Source organism: Pleurodeles waltl, chromosome 10, assembly GCF_031143425.1.
Source record: "Pleurodeles waltl isolate 20211129_DDA chromosome 10, aPleWal1.hap1.20221129, whole genome shotgun sequence".
Taxonomy (NCBI): Eukaryota; Metazoa; Chordata; class Amphibia; order Caudata; family Salamandridae; genus Pleurodeles; species Pleurodeles waltl.
The window spans coordinates 1,070,851,765-1,070,876,756 of NC_090449.1; the positions used below are offsets into that span (position 1 = coordinate 1,070,851,765).

At 47.0% G+C, this 24,992-nt stretch overlaps 2 protein-coding genes across 2 annotated transcripts in view; one reads left to right on the plus strand and one right to left on the minus strand.

The window, feature by feature from the left end:
- Positions 1 to 1,172, minus strand: part of CETN2 (centrin 2) — a 32,706-nt gene extending 31,534 nt beyond the window's left edge. The window contains exon 1 of the mRNA XM_069212116.1: positions 1,112 to 1,172. Coding sequence (XP_069068217.1) covers positions 1,112 to 1,114 — 3 coding nt within the window. The 5' untranslated portion in view covers positions 1,115 to 1,172. The remainder of the gene's footprint in view (positions 1 to 1,111) is intronic.
- Positions 1,173 to 1,809: 637 nt separating this feature from the next.
- Positions 1,810 to 19,145, plus strand: NSDHL (NAD(P) dependent steroid dehydrogenase-like). The gene is made up of 8 exons (XM_069212115.1): positions 1,810 to 2,005; positions 5,534 to 5,589; positions 6,374 to 6,535; positions 8,665 to 8,811; positions 9,972 to 10,100; positions 11,956 to 12,098; positions 13,713 to 13,815; positions 15,627 to 19,145. Exons 2-8 carry the CDS (start codon positions 5,569 to 5,571, stop codon positions 15,957 to 15,959), a joined length of 1,038 nt encoding a protein of 345 aa, XP_069068216.1. The 5' UTR covers positions 1,810 to 2,005; positions 5,534 to 5,568; the 3' UTR covers positions 15,960 to 19,145.
- The last annotated feature ends 5,847 nt before the right edge of the window (positions 19,146 to 24,992 follow it).

A 24,992-nucleotide genomic window follows, 5' to 3' on the forward strand; every position in this document is an offset into this window, starting at 1 on the left:
CTCACACCAGAATATGGTTGCTGCCAAGTCGTTTTTTACCGGAATGACTGGTATTTTAATGTTCGGACCAGTACAAAAATTCTGAAAATAACCTAAGGCCGCTATTTATCTCCGTTGTCCCCTTATTATTACAATGTTCAAACAGTAAATATAAGAAGGAAGATCATAAAATGTGTTCTAGAGCTGTCTTAATGATCCCTGGCTAGTGATTAAAGCAAACAAAGAGAATGGTTGTGTGAAAAATGTTTAAAGCTCACTTTATATAAAGTCTATTTAAGTAGTACCATGTCCAGACCTTTTCAGAATCTTAAAACGTGAAGAAGTGGCCGATGTTGTCTGAGAAACATGGCAACTCCAATTCAGGAATGTCCAGGACAGAGACGTTTTAAAGCATGGGCAAAATGGGCTCTGGCCCAGCCTTCCGGAGGGCCCTGGATAGTCAGTGCCCCCTTATACATTCAGTCCTTCTGATAGGTTTGGCTCTGTTCTCCACACAGTCCTGACCTGATGTCCTTAAATAATTCTGAAAACACAGATTGTACTAAATACCATTATCCTTTAAATTGTGGGTCTTTTAGAGATTTTGCAGAGGTGGTTGTGTTTATGTTTTTCGACACCGTGCAACTTTCATTGTTCATAACAGGACCCCACATATGAGAAATGGGAGGGGGTCCCAGAGATTATTTGCAGTAATATTAGTGAGCTGCTGCTGTGATACAATATTGAAAACACAGGTCACTGTCCCTGAATATTGGGTGTAAACACACTTGGGCCAGTGTCTGCGCTGTGAGTGACCTGGGCAAAGAAAGAGCTGCAACTGGGTCATAAATTCAAAGCTGTTCCGAACAAAACGTGCTCGGCCGAAGCCTCCAAGCCCCCAGCTGCCCCCAGCTGCCCCCGGCCTCGGAGGCTGCGGTGCTGGGCAGGGAGGCCGCCGCTCCACCTGTGCCACTGGGACCCTCGTCAGAGGGTCTGTGAGAGGGCTCCGTGTAGGCCGGCGCCCCTCTCCCTGAGCTCTGATGCCTGCGGGCGGGGTCGCCCTCTCCCTGGGGACCGGGAGGGTCGCTCGGGAGGCGGCGACTCTCCGCTCGGTGCCCGCGGCCGCACTCACCATCCTCAGCCTCCGCTGCTGCCTCGGTGACCGCAGCCCCTCTTCTATGTCTACGCCCCCGTCTGACAGCGCAGCAGGCAGGGACCTCATTGGCTCTCGGCGGCACGTGCGCCTCGTCTCATAGGCTATCAGAGGGCAACGTCATAAACTACAAATACATAACTTGGTGCTCCAGTGAAATTAGTGTTTTGGTTTATGTAAATATGAACGTCTTTGAGGTCATTTCCAAATCTCTTAAACATATGAACATGGAAGTTAATTTACGCTGACCACTGTGCGTTGACACTATGGCAATCGTTGTATTTACAGCCGCACCACACATGCGGGGGCTCCTGTCATAGTAAGGGGAGTGTCGAGCGTGGCGGCCATCTTAGAGTCAGTCACCTCTTGTCAAAACACACACACACACGCACGCACGCGCGCACTAAAGACCTTCGCGTGGTAATGATTTTTCCACCAGACTATAAGAGAACGTTCCATGAAGACCATCCTCACCTGCACTCAGTTATAATCTGTATGCATCCTACGAAGTACTAAATGATAACAGACCCCAAACAACTAAAAGCGAGGCGTGGATCGCAAGCACACAGGTGAAGGTGCGCGCTAGCCTGGAACCGTGGTTCTGCCATATAATTGGCTGACCGGTGGCGCGCGGGGCGGTCCTAGAAAACGTGCGATCGGATTGGATAGTAAAACATGAGCGGGCCAATCTGCGTTGAGCCTGGATATGCCCGAGTGTCAGGCGATGCTGGACCTGGATAAGAACCACGGCCGGCCGGGGAGAGGGGAAGGGTCACTGTCCGGGCAGGAGAGAAACTGAGGTGGTGAGCAGAGGTCGCAGGCAGCCGGGGAGAGGAAGCGCCAAGAAGCTGAGCCGGGGAGCTGAGTTCGCAGGTGAGGGAAGAACCGCATACACACCATGTGACGTCACGCTCCCCCGTGACGTCATGCTCCCCCTGTGACGTCAGAGTGCGGCAGCACCCGTGGGCCCCCTGGCACCAGCCAGGCTGGCGTCACAGAGAGTACAGTGGGAGGTGGCTGCCTCCTTCTCCTGCTGCAGGGGCAGCTTCCTGGGCTCCTCTTACCCTGAGGAGGTGCAGCAGGGCCACTTACCCCCTTCAGCGAAAGCTCAGAAATACATGCTTCAAAAGAGCCCTTGTTTTCCAGCTTCCAGGAATACATATCATAAAACTGCTCTTACGTAGGTGAGTGCTCATTCCCTTCCTTCTCACTGGGTCTTTCTGCAGTGACCCCCCAGACTAGGGGGATGAATTCTATTTACTGCCCGATGTCCATGTCTTAAGGTTTTATTTAAACCTAGTCTTTTAAAACCTATGACGTACTTGGCCTGGGACCTGTAGCATAGTCTAGTACTGATGTAAATCATTTCCATCTGTTTACTTGTCAAAAAAGTGTTACTCATTTGAATTGGTGAGTGGGTGCATACCAGGTATTGCCTGGGACTAAACATGTGAATTGGTGAGTGGGTGCATACCAGGTATTGCCTGGGACTAAACATGTGAATTGGTAAGTGGGTGCATACCAGGTATTGCCTGGGACTAAACATGCGAATTGGTAAGTGGGTGCATACCATGTATTGCTTGGGACTAAACATTTGAATTGGCAAGTGGTTGCATACCAGGTATTGCTTGGGACTAAACATTTGAATTGGCGAGTGGTTGCATACCAGGTATTGCCTGGGACTAAACATGTGAATTGGTAAGTGGTTGCATACCAGGTATTGCCTGGGACTAAACATGTGAATTGGTGAGTGGTTGCATACCAGGTATTGCCTGGGACTAAACATGTGAATTGGTGAGTGGGTGCATACCAGGTATTGCCTGGCACTAAACATGTGAATTGGTAAGTGGGTGCATACCAGGTATTGCCTGGGACTAAACATGTGAATTGGTAAGTGGGTGCATACCAGGTATTGCCTGGGACTAAACATGTGAATTGGTAAGTGGTCGCATACCAAGTATTGCCTGGGACTAAACATGCGAATTGGTAAGTGGTTACACACCAACATTGTGTAGTTGTGTTTGGGTCCCACTACCCATCACTGTCCATGAATGTCTGTATTATTTCCACAAGCGAAAGACCACTGCCCCAGAACTTCTTAAAGTGCAATATCTTGTGCCTTGAAAATTTAAATCCCCTTCATGTAGAGATTAGGGGTCACTGGAGTACCGTTTACTGTGAGCCTCAAATAGAGGTAAAGTCTTTCTTCTCGGGGATCGCCTCTTGATGAGGTTTCCATCTTCTATTTTGCACGTCGATTCATGAGCCTTTTTTGGTATTTTCTCTGGCATTCCTCTGCATTTGGTGACCTTACATTCTTCTGGACTTTGTCCATCACAGGTGTTGTCCATCTTTCTGGGCCAGTTGCAATATTGCACGACATTCATACAGCGGGGATGAGCTACAGGTGCAATCTTCTGCTCTCAGTACTACCTGTCCCTTTCTCCTGGGCAGTGGTTTCTGTGGGACGAGGGTACAGCAGTAAATTAAGTACTAATGGACCTTTATGCTCACAGCTTCTCCCTCCTGGGTAATGGAGTCAAACAACAATGAGGAGTAACTTCATAGGATTGCAGCCATTCTCAATCTGCGACCTAGACTCTTCTCAAGCAGAAGGGCTCTAATCATGTCATTTCAAAATAGTAAATTGCCATAACATAAAGAACTGCAGGGGACTGTGAAGTACTGTACATTAAACGCCTTTATAGATCTTGCCCATCAACGGTTTGCACAAGTGTAAAATGGGATTTTATTTTTAAATATCGAACAGAAAGTCATAAGTTCACTGTGCACAGGCTCATCAGCAAGCTCATGGAGAAAGAAAGGGAACATATTAGCAAGCATTTGTATCTACAGACTTCATGCCATCGCCAGCTGGATGGAATCAAGCCACCTCAAGTTAAACACAGACAAGACAGAAATCCTCATCTTTGGCACCAACCCCTCAACTTGGAATGACTCCTGGTGGCACACCTCCCTAGGAACCCCATCCTCACCCATCATCCATGCATGCACGCAACCTAGGCTTCATCTTGGACTCCACACTCAGCATGACTCAGCAGGTCAATACCATCTCCTCTTCCTGCTACAACACTCTCCGCATGCTCCGCAAAATCTTCAAGTGGATTCCCGTCGAAACCAGGAAAACTGTCATCCACGCCCTGGTCAGCAGACGATTGGACTACGGAAACCACTATATGCAGGAATAACAACCAAACTCCTAACAAAACTGCAAAGAATTCAGAACGCATCCGCCCGCCGCATTCTGGACATCCCACGCCGTGACCACATTTCCCCCCCAGCTCAGAGACCTTCACTGGCTACCACTATCAAATAGGATCACCTTCAAACTCCTCATCCACGCACACAAGGTCCTCCACAACACAGGCCCAGCGTACCTCAACGACAGACTCACCTTCCACACCCCCACCCGCAATCTTCGCTCCGCCAGCCTCGCCCTCTCCTCCGTCCGCCGCACCACCGCCAGAGGAAGATCCTTCTCTCACCTAGCCACCAAGACTTGGAACTCCCTACCGCTCCACCTCTGCCAGACCCAAGACCTCTTGACGTTCAGGAAACGCTTCAAGACATGGCTCTACGACCAGTAGTTCCCCCCCCCGCCGCCCCAGCGCCTTGAGACCCTAACGGGTGATTAGTGCGCTCTATAAATCCTTGATTGATTGATTGATCTATTGGGTGCTCAGTACTAAACAATAGATTACAGCAGACTGGATTTGGAAAAAGGCGCTGTAATAAAATGTATGCAGTCCTACATATATTCCAAGGTAAATATAAACATTTTGCAAACTGAGCCTTCATACACAGCATGGTGTTTGATAGGGGCACATTCACAGCCCAGGATATTAAATCTATGTCATTGGGAAAGCTCTACTTCTGCAGGACCCACTACAGATCCTGTATGGTTCAGAACCAAGGTGCAGTCTAGCAGACTAGTGCCCACTAAAGAGCAGCATAACCAAACTTCCCGACAAATTACTGTGAGTAATGGGATTTGGAGTGTAAAAAACACACCAAAATACAAAAAAAAAAAAAGTCTCCCTTGAAGATGCAGAAGTAGAACACACTCCAGATTACGCCCAGCTGGGCTTCAAAGTAGGGGCGCCTGATAGCTTTAGGCTAGCAAACACTCCCCAATAAAGCCACCTGCACACATTTTGTGTAAATAATCCTTCATAATCACTTAGGTTAAATAATGTGAAATACTGTCCATGGCAGTAGTCGGAGTAAAGAAATAAGCGACCCCACGAAGTTTTCAAAGTATTAACAACTAATAAGTATACATTTTTTTGGGGACTTGTGTGTGCTCGGGGAGGAATACTGTGGACACATTCCTCCTGCGAATGAATACTAATATGTTGTTCATCTTCCTCCTTTTTACAGAAGTGGTAGATCACGCCTGGGCTACTCGCTAAGACATGGCAACTCGTCTCAGACCGGTACGTTTAGCTATTAGACTTTTCTGATTGTTACATTATCAGCATTTGTATAGCACTTTTGTATTTACGAATAGAAACACAGGCTTGCTGACTTGCCAGTGTTGTGTACTTACAGTAGCATTTTCTGTGTGTGCGCGAAAATCTTGCAGGGGAGCAGTTAATGTTGGTGTTTTTAGAAGATCAATATCATTGTCAACAAGTGGAGAGTAAGAAATATATATTCAAATACACAGTATGTTTACAGAAGTTTCCAATTCTAGGCACAGAGATATTAATCGCTTCCTCAGAATCTTACAACTTTCAGTCAGATGCCAAAGCCTGGTTGAGAACTCTGGCACCAGGTTTCTAGGTCAGCAGCTTCAGCCTCCCAGTAATGGAGGTGGAGATGATACCCTGGGATTTCCCAGCCAGTGTGTTCCCATCTAAGATAAGTGTTCATTCATTCAAGTGGGACATGTTTGGTTATCTCCTGGTATATTCTACGAAGTAGAACAGTCGGTAAATCTCATATTGTATTTGGGGGTGAAGCCTAATTACCATCACAGACAAACCCACAGTATTGTTCCAGGCCTTCATTAGTCTCTGAGATTGATTCCCACTTTACAGTAATAGGATACACTATACAGCAGATCTCGTTACTCGTGAGAGCCATAGGCTGGGGTAATTGGCAGACACTCATGGATGAAGTGGTGCAGAATGAATAGCAAGCAGGACTGTGATTGGTGGTTCAGTCTCTCATTTAAACCGTGGCTATTTTCTGAAGCTGTTTCTTCTCTCCTGCTAGGCCAGCAAGAAATGCACAGTGATCGGAGGCTCAGGGTTCCTGGGGCAGCATATGGTGGAGCGTCTGCTGGAGAAAGGCTATTCTGTCAATGTGTTTGATATTCGCAAGGGGTTTGAGAATGAGAGGGTGCAGTTCTTCCTTGGAGATCTCTGCAGTAAGCAGGTAGGATGAATCCTCGTTAAACAAGTACAGCAAGAACACAATTTAATAAAAGATTTGTCCAGATAACATCTTGTTTATTTAGCATTCAATCTGCACATTTGTTGTGCTTTGGTGAAGTGGGCCCCCTGGTTGAGTTGAATGAATGTTACCTGGTTTTGAGGATATCGCTTGAATTTCTTAGACAGTTTCTTGGTGTGGGGGCCATGTGCAGTGAGAAGTTGGCTACATGGCCAGGGCTCTTGTCATACAAAAATATTCTTGGTGTCTTAGACTTGCTGCCCAAATGTTATGGAGAGGTTTTTTTTTGTAAGCCCAACATGGCTTTGTCTGGGAACCTAGAGGACTGGGAAGGATCAGGCAGATTGTACAATATTAGATAAAAAATTTCATATGATTTTGCCTCTTGTAGTTTGCTTAGACAATGTTGGAAGTAATATTGTACTTAAAATTCTAAAGCTTTCAAGCATGAAATGAACAGCTCAAATCTTCAGCAAGCAACATTTGTCCTGGAGGGAACTATCTTCTTAAATGTATGAACATTCCGATTAAAAGTTGTGGCTAGTGAGTTGTTGGAAAGAAAAGGTCTTATCAAAGGTGGCACTGATTAGTGAACCAAAGGCTTGGTGGACGAGGTGGGCCTTTAAGTTTCTCTGAAATGTTAGTAGCCCTTCTCCGCCTTTGAAGGAACGTTCCATAATACTTATTTTACTTGGCACTTAAACTATGGAACACTCTTGGCACACAGATGACTTTATGCTGCATAGGAAATGCTGTGGAATACTTGGCTAGTTGAGAGCACCTTTGTGTCTCAGGTGGCTCAGCAGTGGAGGCTGTCATCTGGGCTCTTGGTAGTTCAAACCTGCTGGTGGGGTAGTTGGGTAGCAGTACCATTGTCCCTGCACCTGTTCTGCAGGTGGATTCTTGGTCTGTGATTGTGTTTGTGGTTCAGACATGTATTTGCTCTGTTCCAGGGTAGTTGGGCCTTTGGTCCAGGCTCTTGTCTCTCGGATAGAATGGTTGAGTGTTGTATCTCCCAGTGGTGAATCTGGGCATTAAAGTGTGCTGTGTTTCAGTCCATTGCACATTGGTCCAGAGAGTCTGTTTCTGAGGTAGTGAGGTATAAGTGGGTCCTCTTCTTTTCTCTTTTGAGTCACAGATGGTTTCTTGGTGTGGATCTTATTTTTCCAGAATTTGGCTGATAATGCATGCTGTGGATCATTCTTGTCTCACGGGTGATTTCTTTACAATTATGGCTTATGTATGCATTTTCTTGCATTGCAGCAAGTGTGACGTTTGATGGTCTCACATCTGGCTTTTTGGTGCAGAACGTACTATTGGATAGCTGCTGAGGTTATGCGTGATGTGGATCAGTCTCCTCTCACAGGTCATTCCTTGGTGCACAGGACCCTGTAATGAGGTAGCTGGCAGTAGTATATTCTCTGCTGTGGGCATTGTGATACAGGCTCCTGCCTCAGAGCTTTTCTTCATGCGTGCCTTTAGTTTCTGGGTGGGTAGGTTGGCAGTAGTAGTTTGTCTGGTCCGCGCTCCTCTCCTGTAGCTGGTGTTGTGATGAGTCCGGTCAGCTGCAGCAATAGTTTGGCATTAGTAATTTCTGAACTCGTGTGTCACCTGTAGTTCGCGTGCAGGGCCTGTTTCTGGGGTTGTCTGGCAGTAGTGCTTGGTGTAGTTCATGTGCTGTATATCGGGCTGTTCTCTCGCAAGCAGTTTCTGTTTATTCAGGGCCTCTTGGTGAACTGCGCAGTAGTATTGTCCGTGCTACGGGCATCATGATAAAGACTCTTGCCTCAGATCATTTCTTGATGTGTGCCCTTTGTTTTGGGGTAAGTTGGCAGTAGTAGTTTGCGAGGCCTTGCATCCGTCTTCTAGATGGTGTTGTAATACATACAGTCAGTGCAGGAATTGCTTGGTAGAGTTCGGTCTGGACTCGTGTGCTACCTCTACTTGGTGTGCAGAGCTTGTTTCCAGCATTAGATGCTTTGTGTGAGTCTTTTCCCTTAAAGGTGGTTTCTTGGAGTGTTTGTCCTCTTGGGGTGGTTAGGCTGTGGTGGTTGCTGTGCTTTGTGTTCTACTCTAGGCTGTTCTCTCACAGGTAATTTCTTTACACAAAGGACCTGTTGGCAGCCCTACAGGGTGTGACCACCGTCTTCCACTGCGCCTCTCCCGCCCCATCCAGTGACAACCGGGACCTTTTCTACAAGGTGAACTATGTTGGCACTAGGACCGTCCTGGAAGCCTGCAAGGAGGCCGGTGTGCAGGTAAGATGAAGCTTGCCTCTATTTAGTCCACAAGGGAGACTGCTGGTGAATCTCTGTACCATGTATCCCAAAGCAGACAGACACTTATGCAGCTTGCCTCTATTCAGTCCACAAGCGATACTTCTGGTAAACCTCTGTACCATGTATCCCAGAGCAGACATACGCTCCTGCAGCTTGCCACTGTTCAGTCCACAAGAGACACTGCTGGTGAATCTCTGTACCATGTATCCCAGAGCAGACAGACACTGATGCAGCTTGCCACTGTTCAGTCCACAAGAGAGACTGCTGGTGAATCTCTGTACCATGTATCCCAGAGCAGACAGACACTTATGCAGCTTGCCACTGTTCAGTCCACAAGAGTGACTTATGGTAAACCTCTGTACCATGTATCCCATAGCAGACAGAAGCTCCTGCAGCTTGCCACTGTTCAGTCCACATGGGAGACTGCTGGTGAATCTCTGTACCATGTCTCCCAGAGCAGACAGACACTTATGGAGCTTGCCACTGTTCAGTCCACAAGAGAGACTGCTGGTAAACCTCTGTGGCATGTATCCCAGAGCAGACGGACATTTATGCAGCTTGCCACTGTTCAGTCCACAAGAGAGACTGCTGGTGAATCTCTGTACCATGTATCCCAGAGCAGACCGATGCTTCTGCAGCTTGCCACTACTCCAGTCCACCAGTGAGAACACTTTTGTTCTAATGTGTAATTTAATTTCTTTGTTGTATGTTGAAATCAATACACCGTCAACCCAGAAAAACTAAATCTTAAAAGAGGGATATGGAATCCTATCATATTGTAGTTTGATCTTTATTTACTTATGTGGTAAATGTGCTTTATATTTTCACCTGCAAGCTTGCTACTTGATAGGAAACCATGCTGTTTCTCATGACGTGTATCTCTGTTTGCTCCCTACCCCTTGTAACGCTGTGTACTTCATTTCAGTAACAGATCTGGGCCCTAATATTTCCCATCTTGTTTAATGTTCTTCACTTGCACTTTTTCTATGTGTCTTTTTTGGCCATATCCTCATTTTACTTGATTAGGTGGTTTATTTCTCTTACCATCTACTGTTCTATTTTTTTATTTTACGTTTGTGTTTTGTTCTCGGTATATCCAGAAGTACGTGCTTGATGCCTCCTTTTCTTTTCAATGACAGAAACTGGTGCTGACCAGCAGTGCTAGCGTGGTTTTTGAGGGCACAGACATCCAGAATGGAACAGAGGCGCTGCCTTATGCCAAGAAGCCCATTGACTACTACACAGAGACCAAGATCCTGCAGGAGAAGGTAGTGCTGATGGTGGATGGGGAGAGAAGTCGAATAAGGAGGGTCACCTCTCTGAGGGATTCTTCAAACTGAAGTAATCTGCTGATTGGACTGTCCACCCTGGGGCTACTGGCTTCTTTGCTCTGAGCACTTTGGTGCCTTTGCAGATAGGAGAGTTGTGTGCAGGTCTTGTTGTAAGTTCAGCTGATATTACAGTTCACACTTTGCTTGTCAGTGAGCCGTCCAGTGTAATTGAGAGTCTTTTTCCAAAACAGAAGAGGCATTGCTTTCAACACGTGTGGAGCTTCCAAATCTTAGGAATTACATGTTGTGATGCTGTACCTTTCCTCGCAGATATCTGACCATGAATTTAAACTGCGAGAGTGGATAAGCCATGGAATGGATTACTTGCAGATATTGTTGTCGACTTAGATGAAGTCTTAGGAATACATTTTAATACATTTCTCTTGACGGCTGTAGATTGAGGTGTTAATTTCTTTTTTGACACACTTTTGTGGCTTTTTGCCCAAAGATCCGTATCCATTCTCTTTCCATTTCTCTGCAGTCTAGTTTTATCAATAAACATCATAGCCATGAATGCGTCTGCTTAGCAGATGTCAGGTAGGGCTTTAATGAGCACCCATTGGCTCTTACCAGAATCACAGTGCCCATAATCACTAAAATCCATTTACTGTGTTCAGAACGTAATCAGAGCCTCTTCATTGTTCACTCAGTTCTGCGAGTACGATTGATTTGTCAGAATACCTCGCTGTGGTGAGCAGGAATGAGTTTATTAGGATTTTCCATTTTGTCTTGTGTATCTGCCTAGTAACAAAGGCATCTGTTATTTGAGAGCATGAATGCGTTGGAACGTTCTTCCACCTTAGGATCCAGTCTTTTTCTTGTGTCCCGCCCCGCTGTTCATGAATTCATTGCTTGAACTCGTGAGCGTGTTGCCGAATGATGAAACGCTGGAGTCAGGAGTACGCGGTCCAACTCTTGTGTGCTTTTAAGATCTAACTGGTTGGATGAGATCCAAGTATTGTGTGTTTAGCACAGAGCTTGTCTTTTTTTTTTTTTTTTAAACATTAATGTTGATACATTCAGGGTGCAGGAGGGGCTTATGGTAGAAGGACTTTTTTTTTTTTTTTTTTTTTTTTTTACACCAAATAAAGTGCAGGAGGTAAGGCCTGTGATGATTTTGAATAATAGGGCGCAGAACCGTACAAAGCCCTGTAGTGAGTACTCATGCCTGGTGAGCTTTGCCTGTGGGACGGATGCTTCGTGACTGAGGGCTAGAGACTATCCTCCATAGCTAGTTTGAACTGTTCTCACCTACATGACTGAAAGGTCTCATCCAGTAGTTACAAACGTCTGGGACCACTTTATTTGTATTATTTAGCCTAGAGGCTACACCTGTGGTTCTTTGACTGGTAAAGTGAACACTAGCCTGTACTTTCAGCTTTGCGTTAGTCCTCATAAAATAGACAGTTAAAACATTTTGCTACCAAGCAACGCTTCTTTTGCTTGTTTAAAATTGGGAATATTCCAGTAGCAATGCTACTGAATAAGTGTGCATTTTTGGCTTATCGTCCACTTCAACTGAGAAATCTGGGGCTGAGTTTGCTGAACTTTTTTTGTTTAGTATTTGCTTGTGTGAAATCTCCATTGAGATCTGGTATTGCTAACAGCAGTTCTGTGGGGCGTCCGAAGATTGAACCTCAAGCTGGACAGATAGATTGAACCCCAATGGAGAAATTAGGAATGTTTAGAGTGTTAAGAAAACTGGAGGAGATAGATACTGAAGTCAAGGCCTTCTTGAGGCCTGTGTGTTTTATCACGGGATGTATCTTTACTCTGACGCTTTCCTCCACAGGAAGTGCTGGGGGCCAACGATCCGGAACACAACTTCCTAACCGCTGCAATTCGCCCTCATGGCATATTTGGTCCGCGAGACCCCCAGCTTGTCCCTATCCTTGTGGAGACAGCAAAGAGTGGCAAAATGAAGTTCATGATTGGGTAAGGACATAGTTCCTGGTGTTTTGTGTGGAGGTCTCAAAACCCACCAACTTTTTTAAAATCCAAGTTAAGATGTAGTGTCCCAGGCTGCTCAGTTGATGTATAACTTCCGTTGCTATGTTTGAGAAAATGTTAACCTCAGACTGTGTGACCTTACATGATCTGTGTCATTTGTTACTATAAGAAGGTTGTCTGTTCAGTCTAACTTTAAAGCAAAAGAGTTGCAGATGAGAAAAGACCAAATGCTGCCTGTGTGAAGTCTGCCTTCCTGCCTGTCCGATGTGAGGCTGGTGTAATGCATGAAGTCTGACCATTGGTTCTCAAAGGGAATCTTGACTCTCTACTTGTAGATGTAGTATTCCTCAAAGGTTCAAATTTACATTTTTTTTTTCTTGATCAACACACCTCAGCAGTAGTAGCTCTGGATAGCTGCTCCAGTCTCTTTTCCAGGCCTACTACTAGCGAGTTATGTGACTTTTTGTTAAGGCTACTATTTTCACAATGCGGAATTGTACATAGTACACAGTTTTGCACTGTTAAAGGGTAGCTCAGTCTGTGTGCAGATTTCCATTTCCCCCCTCTTTTCTTAATTTTGAAAGTATTTTTGTGTGTGGAGAAACCCCTTCCGCTACCCCTCATCCAGACATGGGGCTGCTTCGCACCCTGGGAGAGAAGTTACTCCAGCCATCTCCTGAATTAAAGCTCTGCCTGGTTCCAGTTTAGGAATGGTTTGGATAGGAGTTTGTGAATGTCCGCTAACACACAAGCTTGTGGGAGTTCATAAACTTACAAAACAAACCATTCCTTGTAGTTTACTCATCTCACCGCTTGTATGAGGTTTCCTACTTGGTGTTGTGTATATTTGTGGTGTACAGTTATGCAGCAATAACTTGATTTACAGTTGTTTGGTCACCTTTTGTGACTACCTGGCAACTGTAAATCCTGCCACTGCACTCATAAATCCTATTGAGAACGCAAATTACTTTGCGAACTAGGCCCTGATCATTGACGTAGTATGGCACAGCAGGGTGGCACATCATGGTGGGCACCACTCCACATTCTTATCTTCCCTACTTTTCATCTAATTAATAGTTAGATCAAATCACTACATGACATACCCCATGGCACTGGGGACTAGAACGCTGTCTGTAAGATGACAAACCTTCGAGAAAAGACTGACCGTCCACTCACCGCCTCTGATAGGGGGAGCAGGCAGAAGAGACCCCATAACGGAACTTACAAGGTGGGTGTAAAATCTGAATCATAAAAACCTGTAGCTGCCCTGCCTTTGCTGTGGTTTCCTTGACTAACAAGCCTTCTCCTCCTTCTGCTGTGGTAATTGTGTAGGAAAGGATGTCCATCAGCTGTAATAGAATGACCGCTTTATTCTGCAGCACAATGATGGGCATTGTGTGGCACCTCCATAGCGATGAAACAAGGACCGGTGGGTGCTCACTTCATCACTGGAGACCCAGCCCCCCTTTACCTCTTGAATCAGATCTATTCTGAGTGTATACCAGTGCTCATCACCACAAAATGACATCACTGCAGGAGTTCATATGCTCACTGTGTGAGTTTTACTAGACGTCCGTGACAAATGTTCTACCGTTACAGGAATGGGAAGAATCTAGTGGACTTTACCTACGTGGAAAATGTCGTCCATGGGCACATACTGGCTGCTGAGCATCTGCAAAAAGACTCACCCTTGTGTGGAAAGGTAAATATCTTGTTTGCTCTGTTAGTTCATAAATTATGTAGTAACTCATTCCAGACACAGAAAGTGACATCCTAAGTGTGCACCTCTCCTGGATGAACCACGTGCAGTCCCCCCAGCCTCGGGCTTAAACCCAGTCTTAAGTAGAAAGACTGCATCCTTCCTTCGTCCCAAATGTACACTCTTCTGTGTTCAAGCCTGCACCTTTCCTCCCCGATCAGCCCTGAGATGTACTTCCTAGGGACAAGCCTTTACTTTACCTCCTGACTGATGCCTTTGCTTTGCCTCACAGGCCGGGGCTTTCCTTCCTGTGTCAGAGCCTTCACCTTCTCTCCTTCCTAAGGCTGAACCCAGCACCTTTTCTCCTTCCCCAGCTGAACACTGCACCTTCCCTCCTTCCCCGGCTGAACCCTGCACCTTCTCTCCTTCCTGTGTCTGAGCCTGCACCTTCCCTCCTTCCTAAGGCTGAACCCAGCACCTTCCCTCCTTCCCCAGCTGAACCCTGCACCTTCCCTCCTTCCCCGGCTGCACCCTGCACCTTCCCTCCTTCCCCGGCTGCACCCTGCACCTTCCCTCCTTCCCCGGCTGCACCCTGCACCTTCCCTCCTTCCCCGGCTGCACCCTGCACCTTCCCTCCTTCCCCGGCTGCACCCTGCACCTTCCCTCCTTCCCCGGCTGCACCCTGCACCTTCCCTCCTTCCCCGGCTGCACCCTGCATCTTCCCTCCTTCCCCGGCTGCACCCTGCATCTTCCCGGCTGACCCCTGCATCTTCCCTCCTTCCCCGGCTGACCCCTGCATCTTCCCTCCTTCCCCGTCTGACCCCTGCACTTTTTCTCCTTCCCCAGCTAAACCCTGCACCTTCTCTCCTTCCTGTGTCTGAGCCTGCACTTTTTCTCCTTCCTGTGTCTGAGCCTGCACGTTCTCTCCTTCCCCGGCTGAACCCTGCACCTTCTCTCCTTCCCCGGCTGAACCCTGGACCTCCTCTCCTTCCCTGGCTGAACCCTGCACCTTCTCTCCCACCAGGCCCAAGCTTGTGCCCTCTGCTTCTCCAGTCCACAAGTCTGCAACATCTCTCCTGACTGAAATCCGTTTCTTTCTTCTCACAAACCTGCAGCCTTCCCCCCCCCCCCGTCCACCCTACAGCATTACCTTTCTCACTAACTCTACTGCATTCTGTTCTTCATCCGCCTTGCAGTGTTTGCTGTTGGCTCAGCCCTGTAATCTTTCTTGTCATTCCTGGAATTTCCCAACCTAGTTTACACTTAAATTTGAGCTAACTCTCACTCCCTCCTGTCAGGAATATTGAAGTAGTAACGTGAGAGTCGCGAGAAGCAGAACATTTAGCAGGACCTGTTCTTCAGGGCACCCAGTGGTAAGGAGGACAGTAGTAGTATGCATTTGAAGGCACGTTCTAAGCCCATGGCTGAGGTCAGGTAGAGTGCCTGGAAGAATGACATTCATAGCGCTCCATAGAGGCAGAATATTAGATGGCTGTTGTATCTTTGGCCGACCCATGACTGCGCGAGGGTATGTTAAACTTTGTGCATACTCGTTTGCAAGAAAAGGAAGTAAGCTATCCATGCCACAAAAGGCTCAAGATGCAGGAGTGACCCTTTTAGGTGGAACGCTAGTTGTGCTGCTGAAGTTTTGAAAACTTTGGACTTCACCCTTACTTTTTCTTGGCTGCCTATCCTGTTGTGGAATACACTGCTTTTGTTTCTGTGGCCCCCTCCTCATGACAGTGTTTAATGTTTGCTAGTTGTTAACGCTTCCTCACTTTAACTGTTGTCTCTCCCTCCACCTCTCCTTTCAGGCGTATCACATCACAAATGATGAGCCCATTCCATTCTGGACATTCCTCTCGCGGATTCTGGTAGGCTTGAACTATGATGCCCCCAAGTACTGCATCCCCTACTGGCTGGCATATTATCTGGCGCTGCTCCTGTCTCTCATCGTCCTGATACTGAGCCCACTCGTCAGGATCAAGCCAACCTTCTCCCCCATGCGCGTGGCTCTGGCCGGAACGTTTCACTATTACAGTTGTGAGGCGGCGAAGAAGGACATGGGCTACCGTCCAGTGGTCGGACTGGAGGAGGCGTTGGAAAAGACCATCCAAAGCTATCAGAAGCTGCGACGGAGCGTGTAGGTGCAAGGAGGACCTGCGGCTACTGAGAGGAACATGGGCTACCAGCTAGTGCTCTGCTTGGAGGAGGCCGTGGAAAAGAACTCTCAGGATCCTTGGATGTGCTGGCATGCGTAGGACCGAGCAGGCCTGCCTGAACCTTCTTCAGAGCTACAAAGGCTGATGCTTACTTGACTGGATTGAAAAAGAAACCTATGAGAGGAAACTTTTGATTTACAAACTCACAGACTCTACTGTGCAGTGCTGATGATTGACATATAATACCAGCTACTTTTACACCGTGGTTGCCATGTTTTCAATGGCATCTCACACCTGCTCCTTATACATCATTCCAGAAATGATTGAGAAAGAAAAGCGGTGATGGATTTTTGCAGAGCAGCACCTGGACCATCTGTTACTCTGAAAGTGTTAATGAAATGGGACCTTTGTGTGTTGTGGCCGGTTGGTGAGGTGACAGATGAACTACATGAGTTACTGTGAGGTTTTGGTAAAGTGACTGCCTGTGTGAAGCGGTAATGATGGTAAGTTGTCATTTACATTTTTTAGATGAATTGTAAGACCTGTTGGAGGTGTTTGTGCTGTTGAGCTGGAGTAGGTGTGATTAGTTTGGTGTGAGTTTGTGTTGAAGTACAAAAGTAATGACTGTGTTTGTGTCTGTGCTTGAGCTGACAGTGGGGTTTGTTGGCTGTGCTAATGTGGGGACAGGAGTTGTCAGTTTGATTGTTTGGGTGTGGCCTTGTGACTTAATAATATGGACAGTCTGGTTGTTTTACTAAAGTAAAAGTTTGTAATAGGATGAGTTTGACTGTGTGAATGCTGGAACTTTCCCATTATTGCAGTGGGGGGTGGATTGTTTAAAGTGTTTGTTCAGTGAAACATTTTTCACAAGCTTTTGAATGGAACAGTGGAAGCCCTTTTGGTCTTTGCAAGCTGGACATTCATAGTTACCAAGTGCAAAAACTACAAGGTGATGGACGGAATGCTTGAATTAATGCCAGCCACTGGGGCCGCACCACACTCCATTGTTTTTTGCCCACCGTGCCACCTCCGGCCTAGGTTGCTTGTGTTTTGGTTCAGGGAGGACCTGGCTTGGCAGCTTAGGCTGGACTGTTCCTGTGAGAGCAGGGCTAGGACTGATTTTCATACGGCTGGGTCCAAACTGGGGTGGCATGGTGGGCAATGAAACAATGGATTGGGATGTGGCCGTAGGGGTCACCAGTGGCTGAGATGAATTCAGGCATTCCATCCATCATCTTGTTGTTTGTGCCTTGTACGTTCATGGTTGGCTGGTGATGTGCGAGGGTATCTTGTTTGCGTCCTGAAAAGTTATCTTGATATCCACATTTTGAGTGCACTTTTAGTCCTTCACTGTAGAACTCTGAACTGCCTGCCACGGCTGTTTTCATGTTTTGTTGTGCTTGTATGAACTTTCCTTTATCCCTCCTTTTCTGACCATTCCTTGCGTTGTAAATCTTGCCCTGTGTGGTTTCACTAGAGTTGTGCGCTAGACTAAAGATACACCCCTTAGTTTGGGATTCCTGTGGAGAATTTGTTTATTGTCATTCATTTCCCACTTCTTTGGTTTGCTCTGTGGACTGCAGAAGTCTCTCTTCTCTCTTAGCACTGAATGCTCAGAGAACATTTCCCATGAATGGCATTTGCTACATTTACAGTGGAATCTGATTGGCTCACTTGGTGTTCGGGGCAGTGCCCTCTTCCCTCATCACGTGAAGGAGGGGCTTGACATTTGGGCAAAAACCCTCTGACTGCAGAAGCTTTGGTAACCACAGTAGCTGGGGCAGAATGCTCGACACCAGTTCTTACCCTTCGACTCCACTGCTGCACTAGCAGAGCTTCCCCCTCTCCGGCCACCTCCTGCGACTGCTGCTGAGAGAGCCCCCATCACCCAAGCTCTCTGCTCTTCTGCTCGGGTCCAGTTTGTAAAACCTAGTGGTGGTGTAGATACACAGCAGAGATCAGCAAGTTGTCAGCTTAATGCAGAGCTCTGGAAGAGTTGGTTTTGGGCACTTCGAGAGCATGGTTGGTGTGTATCCTCCTCGCTCACAGATTCAACCCGATTGTTATTGCCCCAGGTTTAATCTCTGATCACTGGATTCACTGTTTAGGTTCCCAAAGATGTGCTCCTTGGAAGGAAGTTGGGGGGAGACAGTCCTTCCTGTCCGCTCTTCTTACCACCTGTCTTGTGCCCATGACGTGACCTCAGTAACTGAGACACAGGAGCCGCAGCTGCTTACACTTGGGTTCATTACACACTGTGGGGGTTATTCCAACTTTGGAGGAGGTGTTAATCCGTCCTAAAAGTGACGGATTTACCACCAGCCGTATTACGAGTTCCATAGGATATAATGGACTCGTAATACGGCTGGTGGTATATCCGTCACTTTACCGTCACTTTCAGGACGGATTAACACCTCCTCCAAAGTTGGAATAACCCCCTAAATTTCCATCTGTACTGAGAGGTATAAATGAAATGTGTTTAGCAAGCCCTCATTGTCTCACCCAGACAGTGTCCTTGGCTACTGATGGAGGCCACTGTGTACTCAGAATTCTCTCCAATACTTCTGATGTCTGAAATATTATAATATTTCTTCTCACTGTATATAACTTGGGACTCAGTTGAAAGTGTTTTTTATTTTTAACCAAGATTAAGTTGTTTCTTGATCAGCTTTCAGCAGTGGGCTACTGAGTCCCAAGTTGATAGCTTTTAAAACCCCCCACAATTGTTTGTGTTCTCTGCTGTAGAGCTAAGTTTCCCTTTCTTCGTGGTTATGGCCATTGGACTGCTCTGCAATCAAACAGCCCCCACCAACCCTTTTAGCAGTCTGTGCCTCGTACATCTCATGATGTCAGAACAGGAACCATCTAGCGATACTTTCGGTGACAATCCCTGGAGGAGCTCCTTAGTAAACCTTCAGAAGACTTTCATTCCAAACCTCTTTGTGATATTCAGCTGTTTAATTGGTAACTTTCTAGACCCCACATGAAGACTCACAACTTTTGCTTCAATACTTTACATCATCGTACTTTTCTTGTTCTGCGATTCTAAACTAACGTGGCCCATCAGATAAATTAAAGTTTCGTTTTTTAAAATGGATTTTAGTGAACTGAGTTATGGGTTTCCGGCAAATTCCATTGTGTTAAATAAACCTTAATTTAACATTCTGTTAATTAAGATTGTATCGTGGTATATCATTATCCAGGTTTCTTTCTCAAACTGCTCACAGTATCTGTAATTGTGTATAATGTCAAATCCTGTTATCTTTCATGTGCCATAAGTGCAGAAGCAATCTCCATATATTAACATTTGGAGGAGATGTTAAATGTACAAGACTACTTTACAGACTGAAATGTCTGCAATGGACACCTAGCCAAAGGCTCCATTTGGTAAGGACATACATCTATAACTAGGTGAGTTCATTGAGGAGAATTCCTCAAAGCAGGACTGGGAATAGTGTGATAGTGAATGTTCAAAAGTAGGGATGAACACAGATTGTTTAATAAAGATCTCAATATCATGCAATCCTATGGCCTCCTGGGACAGTGAAAATCTGTACAGAATTCTCTCCTGTCCAGTAATAAAACAATAAAGATGAAAAGGAATTTATGGAAAATTTAACAGTACACCGGTGTGAAATATAGAAACCTTAAAATACAACACATAATTAGGACTATAGCTCCATGTTTACCATTTTTATTGATGTGTTCTTAAACACTGCTCCTTACTGGTTATTAGTGGATGACTTCAGACTGGTCTATATTGGTTTATACAACTTTAACTCGTGGCTGCTAGACACTACTGGCATTGCAGTATACTAGATAAACTGGCATTAGCTTGTGTTTACTGGTTAATACTGCTATTTCTTGTACTATTCTTTTATTGGCTGTATCTGGTTCCTACTGAGATGGCCTCATACTGGATCTGTAATGGTTCATGCTGGTGTTTGCGAATGCTTGCTGGTTATTACTGGTGTGGCCTTAAGCTGGTTGTATGTTGGTTTTAGCACATGTTTATCTGTATCACCTCATTTTATTCCATTCCTATTTTAGTTTATATTTTTTGCTAGAAATTGGTGGTATGGCTCCATATTTGTTTAATATGCATTCAGACTCCTTTTAACTGGTTCATATTATTGCCCTGGGATTGGTGCTTTTACAGATTCACGTGCTTTGTACTAGCCCTTTTAATGGTGTGTGAGTCCCTGGTACATTTTACTCAGTAGTAGTGAAGACCTGTCTTTCATACTATATTCTGAAATTCATCCCCTTTCAGCTCTGTTCTGCACATTACCAGAGGAGAATACATCTTCTCGAACAGAAACTAGCACAAGGTAGGATTGCCTACAAATCGCTGTTAGGTTTGGCAAAGTTGCTCTGACAAATCTTTTTTTCTTTTTCTTTTCTTCTCCAATAAGTAGAACCAGATTTATGAAGTTTTACAGATATTAGTGAAAATAGCACCTAAAAATACAAAGCACCAACTTGAGACATCTACTCATGCTGGACCAGGACAAAGTCACACTTTCAGGCTGACCGCGATGGAGTGGTCAGATACAGTCACCAGGTTGGACCTGTTGAAGTTTACCTTCTCAAGTCTGTGCCAAGAGTTCCGTTCACATTGTAAAGGGCAGCGAGCAGCCGGGAGTGTGTTGCGGGAGACTGTTGATGTTGCTGGAAGAGACAGCCGTTGTCATGGCCGGGTGTTGCAGGTTGTCATGGTACTAACAAGCCCGTACGTGGTCACAAAGAGCCCAAAAGCTTGAATTCAGCTCCACTGAGCCACACCAAAGGTCCAGGGCCTGAGAGGCACCACTTGGGGGTCAGGGAAGCAGTGCAACTGGGTTCAGGGGCTGGTGCAGGATGTTAGGGAGTCTAATGTTTCTGAGGCTCAGATCGAAAGGCCAGAAGACTACCTCATGGAGTCACACTGTTGTCTTGGGTTCAAGGGTGAAGTTGCAGGGCCAGTCTCTCAACCAGGCAAGGGGGTAGCAGATCAGCACTGCAGGGCTGCAGTTCCTTTAAAGCAGCAATCCAGCCGAGTGGCAGTCCTTAAACCAGCTGAGCAGCCCTTCCTGGCAAAGTATCAACAGGTCCATAAGTGTACTGAATAGTTTTTTGTTATTTTTATTTGTTTATTCAATTATAAAGTGAACATACAACAAAAAGAGCCCTATGAACAAAAAAACAAAATTAATGCATACGTAGTCCCACACAGTATACAAAGACCCAATATTTATCTCAAACAACCAATCAGAATCGCAGGGGGAGTTCATCCTCCTCGCGATCAAAACACATCAGGGTATACCATCAGCGAGGGATAGTTAAAGAATTGATAGCACAAATCCAGGGACAAGCTCAGGAGGCACTCGCGTTCATAGGGCTGAAAAACAGAACCACAACCAACAGAGAGAGAAAGAAAAAGATGGGCAGAGAAGAGAAGCGGGGAGCAGTGCAATCATCTGTCGTCGCATATCAGCCATGGCGCATAAGAATAGCAACATAAATCGAAACTACAATATGCGTGGCCAAATGTGATGTGCACCCACAGCCCCACAGAGTGGACTCCAAGAAGGAGTGCAGCGGAGCCCAAATATCCCTCGGCCGGGAACCCTCAGGGACCAACTCTCAAAAGATCATGTATTGCTCTTGACAGAATGAGGCGTCCCGCAGCCAGTCGGACCCATGAGGGGGCGGGCCGTGCCCCCAACACATCGCAACCCTGCGCTTGGCCAGAAGCAGCAGCAGGCCCACCAGTCTCCTATGAGCCAGCGTCACCCCATGAACCAATCCAAGAAGTGCCAGCTTAGGGGAACGGGACAGATCCAGGTCAGTCATCTCCTCAATCACATGCATTACCTCAAGCCAAAAAGTATGAACTCCCCCACAGTACCAAGCCAGATGCAAAAAGTCAGCATCGGGGGCGCGACACCTTCCACAATTAGCATCCGCGCGCAGCCCCATAGCATACAGACCTTGAGGGGTGTAATATAAGCGATGCAGGAATTTGAAATGAATGCGCCTCAGTCTGTAGTTCGGTGACACGCTTCTTCAGAAATGGCCTCACCAACATCTGCCTCCCACTTAGATTTGGCACACTTTGCGATTCCGCTCTGCTGACCTTGTAAGCAGTTATATAACTTGGCAATGATCTTGCACGGCGACTGCGCACAACATAGCACCTCCAGTGCCTGACATACCAATGGAGTCGCAGGGAGGCCAGGGAAGCGCGCACGGAGCATCGCGCAGACATGCAAGACGTACAACCGATGCAACACATCACGTTCAACCCCCATCGGCACCTACGGGGAGATCAGCCGCCCCTCCACAAACCAGTCACCCAGTTCAGATGAGCTTGAGTCATGGAGGAAATCACGCAACCACATATCGCGAAACAGCCCCTCATCTGCGACAGCAAGCACTGACATCGAAGGAGCGAAGGGCTCGCGCACGCCTGAACGGTCCAGTAAGGCAGTCTAAGCTCTAGCAGTACATGCCACGGTGTCCACATCACTCAACCTGGGCCGGGAGGGGTTTCCAAGAACTTGCGCCAGTCCGTCCGGCCACACTGCATCGCTTGCAGGTGCGAGATATGGTAAATAACGACCAGGGCGTATCCAGTAATACGCAAAATGGGCTTGCGCACAGTAATAGTAGAGCTCCAAGTCAGGAGCAGCAAGGCCACCCAACTCAAAAGGGTAACTTCAACTTCTCCCGGGCAATTCTAGGCTGTCCGCCTGCCCATACCAACCGTATCAAAGCAGAACGAAGGCTCTCAGTAAGAATGAGAGGAAGGTTCGCAAACAGGTACAGGAATTTAGGTAGCACTACCATTTTAGCAACAGCAATACGTCCTATAAGCGACAGCGGCAGTGAGCACCACAACCCTATCTTCCAGCCACGATATAGCCTTGCCATAATTGGCCAACCAGAGTGTTTCCACGTCGCGACTCAGCCAAATTCCTAAATATCGTACTGGACCATTCGCTCACTCAGTGGGATGCCGGGACAAAAAGCTCGCCGTCCCCACAGAAAGGGGCATCACAACTGACTTGGACCAATTAATCACTATGCCAGAGAAAGCGCCGAATTGCACGATCTCGTCAAGCAGAACATCAAGATTTTTGCGCGTCTCTGGAATATACAGCGCGATGTCACCAGCATACATTGAGATCAATATAGGCTGCTGCCATAACGGCAGCCCTCTGTTGTTGTGATGTTGTTTCAGGCACGCCGCAAGTGGTTCCATCGCAATTGCAAAAAGCAGCGGGATAAAGGGTACTCCTTGCGAGTCCCCCGAGCCATCCGAAAAGGGCCAGAGATGGTACAGTTCAACCGCAATCTAGCGGTGGGTTCCGAATAAGCAAATGGATCAATTGCACAAAACGCACGCTCAGACCCACTCTGGCAAGCAGCGCAAACATGTACTTACATGCCAGTGAGTCGAAAGCCTTAGTAGCGTCCAGAAACACAGCAGCCGCCTCCTCCTCAGCAACAATCGTGCCTGCGACCGCAAAGAACGTACGCAAATTATGAGACGTAGACCGCACCGGCACAAACCTGGACTGGTCCGGTAGCACCAACTTCGGCAACAGCTGCTGCAGCTGTGGTGCTGTCATCTTGGCCAAGATTTTATTTTCTATGTTAATCATAGAGAGCGGGTGATACGAGTCGCAACAATGCGGATCCTTGCCAGGCTTGAGAATTGTGATAATCAGGGCCTCACGGAGGGAGCGGGGAGAACCCCAGTCTCCAAAGCTTCTGCATAAACCTCCAAAAGTTGAGGAGCAAGAATATCCGAATATTCCTTATAGAACGCAGGAGTCAGTCCATCCAATCCGGGGGACTTATCTCCAGGCAGACTACGAATCACCGATTTAACCTCTTGAATTGAGAAAGGAGCGTCAAATTAAGATCTATGAGCATCATCGAACTAGAGTAAGATAATCTCAGAGAAATAATCCTGCGCTGCCTCGTCATCCAACTCAGAGGGCTTAGCATATAGATCCGCAAAGAATTTGGTAAATACCTACAGGATGCCATTCGTCCCCACCACACGCTCACCCTCCGCACTGTCTATTTCGGTAATGTAATTACAGGCCCAAGGCTTGCGCAACATGTTCACCAGCGTGCGCCCGGCCCTCTCACCCTCCCCATAATGCCTTGCCCTGGCAAACTTCCCCAAAAAACAAATCTCCCGCAGGGAGGCCTCCTCATACAGAGAGACAGCACCACGCAGAGCCGCCAGCGTGGCACCAGACCAGTCTGCCACCAGGTGCATCTCCAGGTCCGCTATCTGCGCCTCTAAATCAGCCAACTCCCACTGCAGCGTCTGTAATACACCATGTTGTTTCGAGAGGCATACCCCACAGATGACCACTTTAAAAGCCTCCCATAATGTTCCAGCCGAACTCTAGGACCCACTATTCTCAGCAAAAAAATGAGTAATGGCCCCGCGAACCTCCTCGCGAAACGCCCCATCCCGGAGCGCCCCCTGAGGCAGATGCCATCTATATGCGTGCCCGGGCCTACCAGGCACATCCAGCTCTAGCTTGACCGGCGAGTGGCCTGATAACGTATGCGCCATGTGTTCCACAGACTGCGTCCATAGCTCCACATCCTGCGTGCCCAGCCAACGATTGATACAGGACCAGCTGTTGTGGACGTAATTAACACAGGTGCTCTCTCTTGCAACCCCATGCTTTGTCCTCCATAGATCCACCAAGGCACCATCAGCCATCACAGACGACAGAGCCTTAGCTGCAGCAATGTGCTGTACCCTGGCCAGACTCTCACGTTCCATCTCTGGATCCAAGATCACATCAAAATCCCCACCCCAGATCCCAGCACCACTACCCAGCGACTCGACCAAGCGCCAGACTTCACAAAATAATTCAGGGTCATCAGTATTAGGACCGTAGACCGAGCCGAGTCTGCAAGGTCTTTCTAGTAGCGTTCCACTGAACAAGACATATCTGCCATTAGGACCTACTATTGCTTTCTGGGTGCGCCAATGCAACC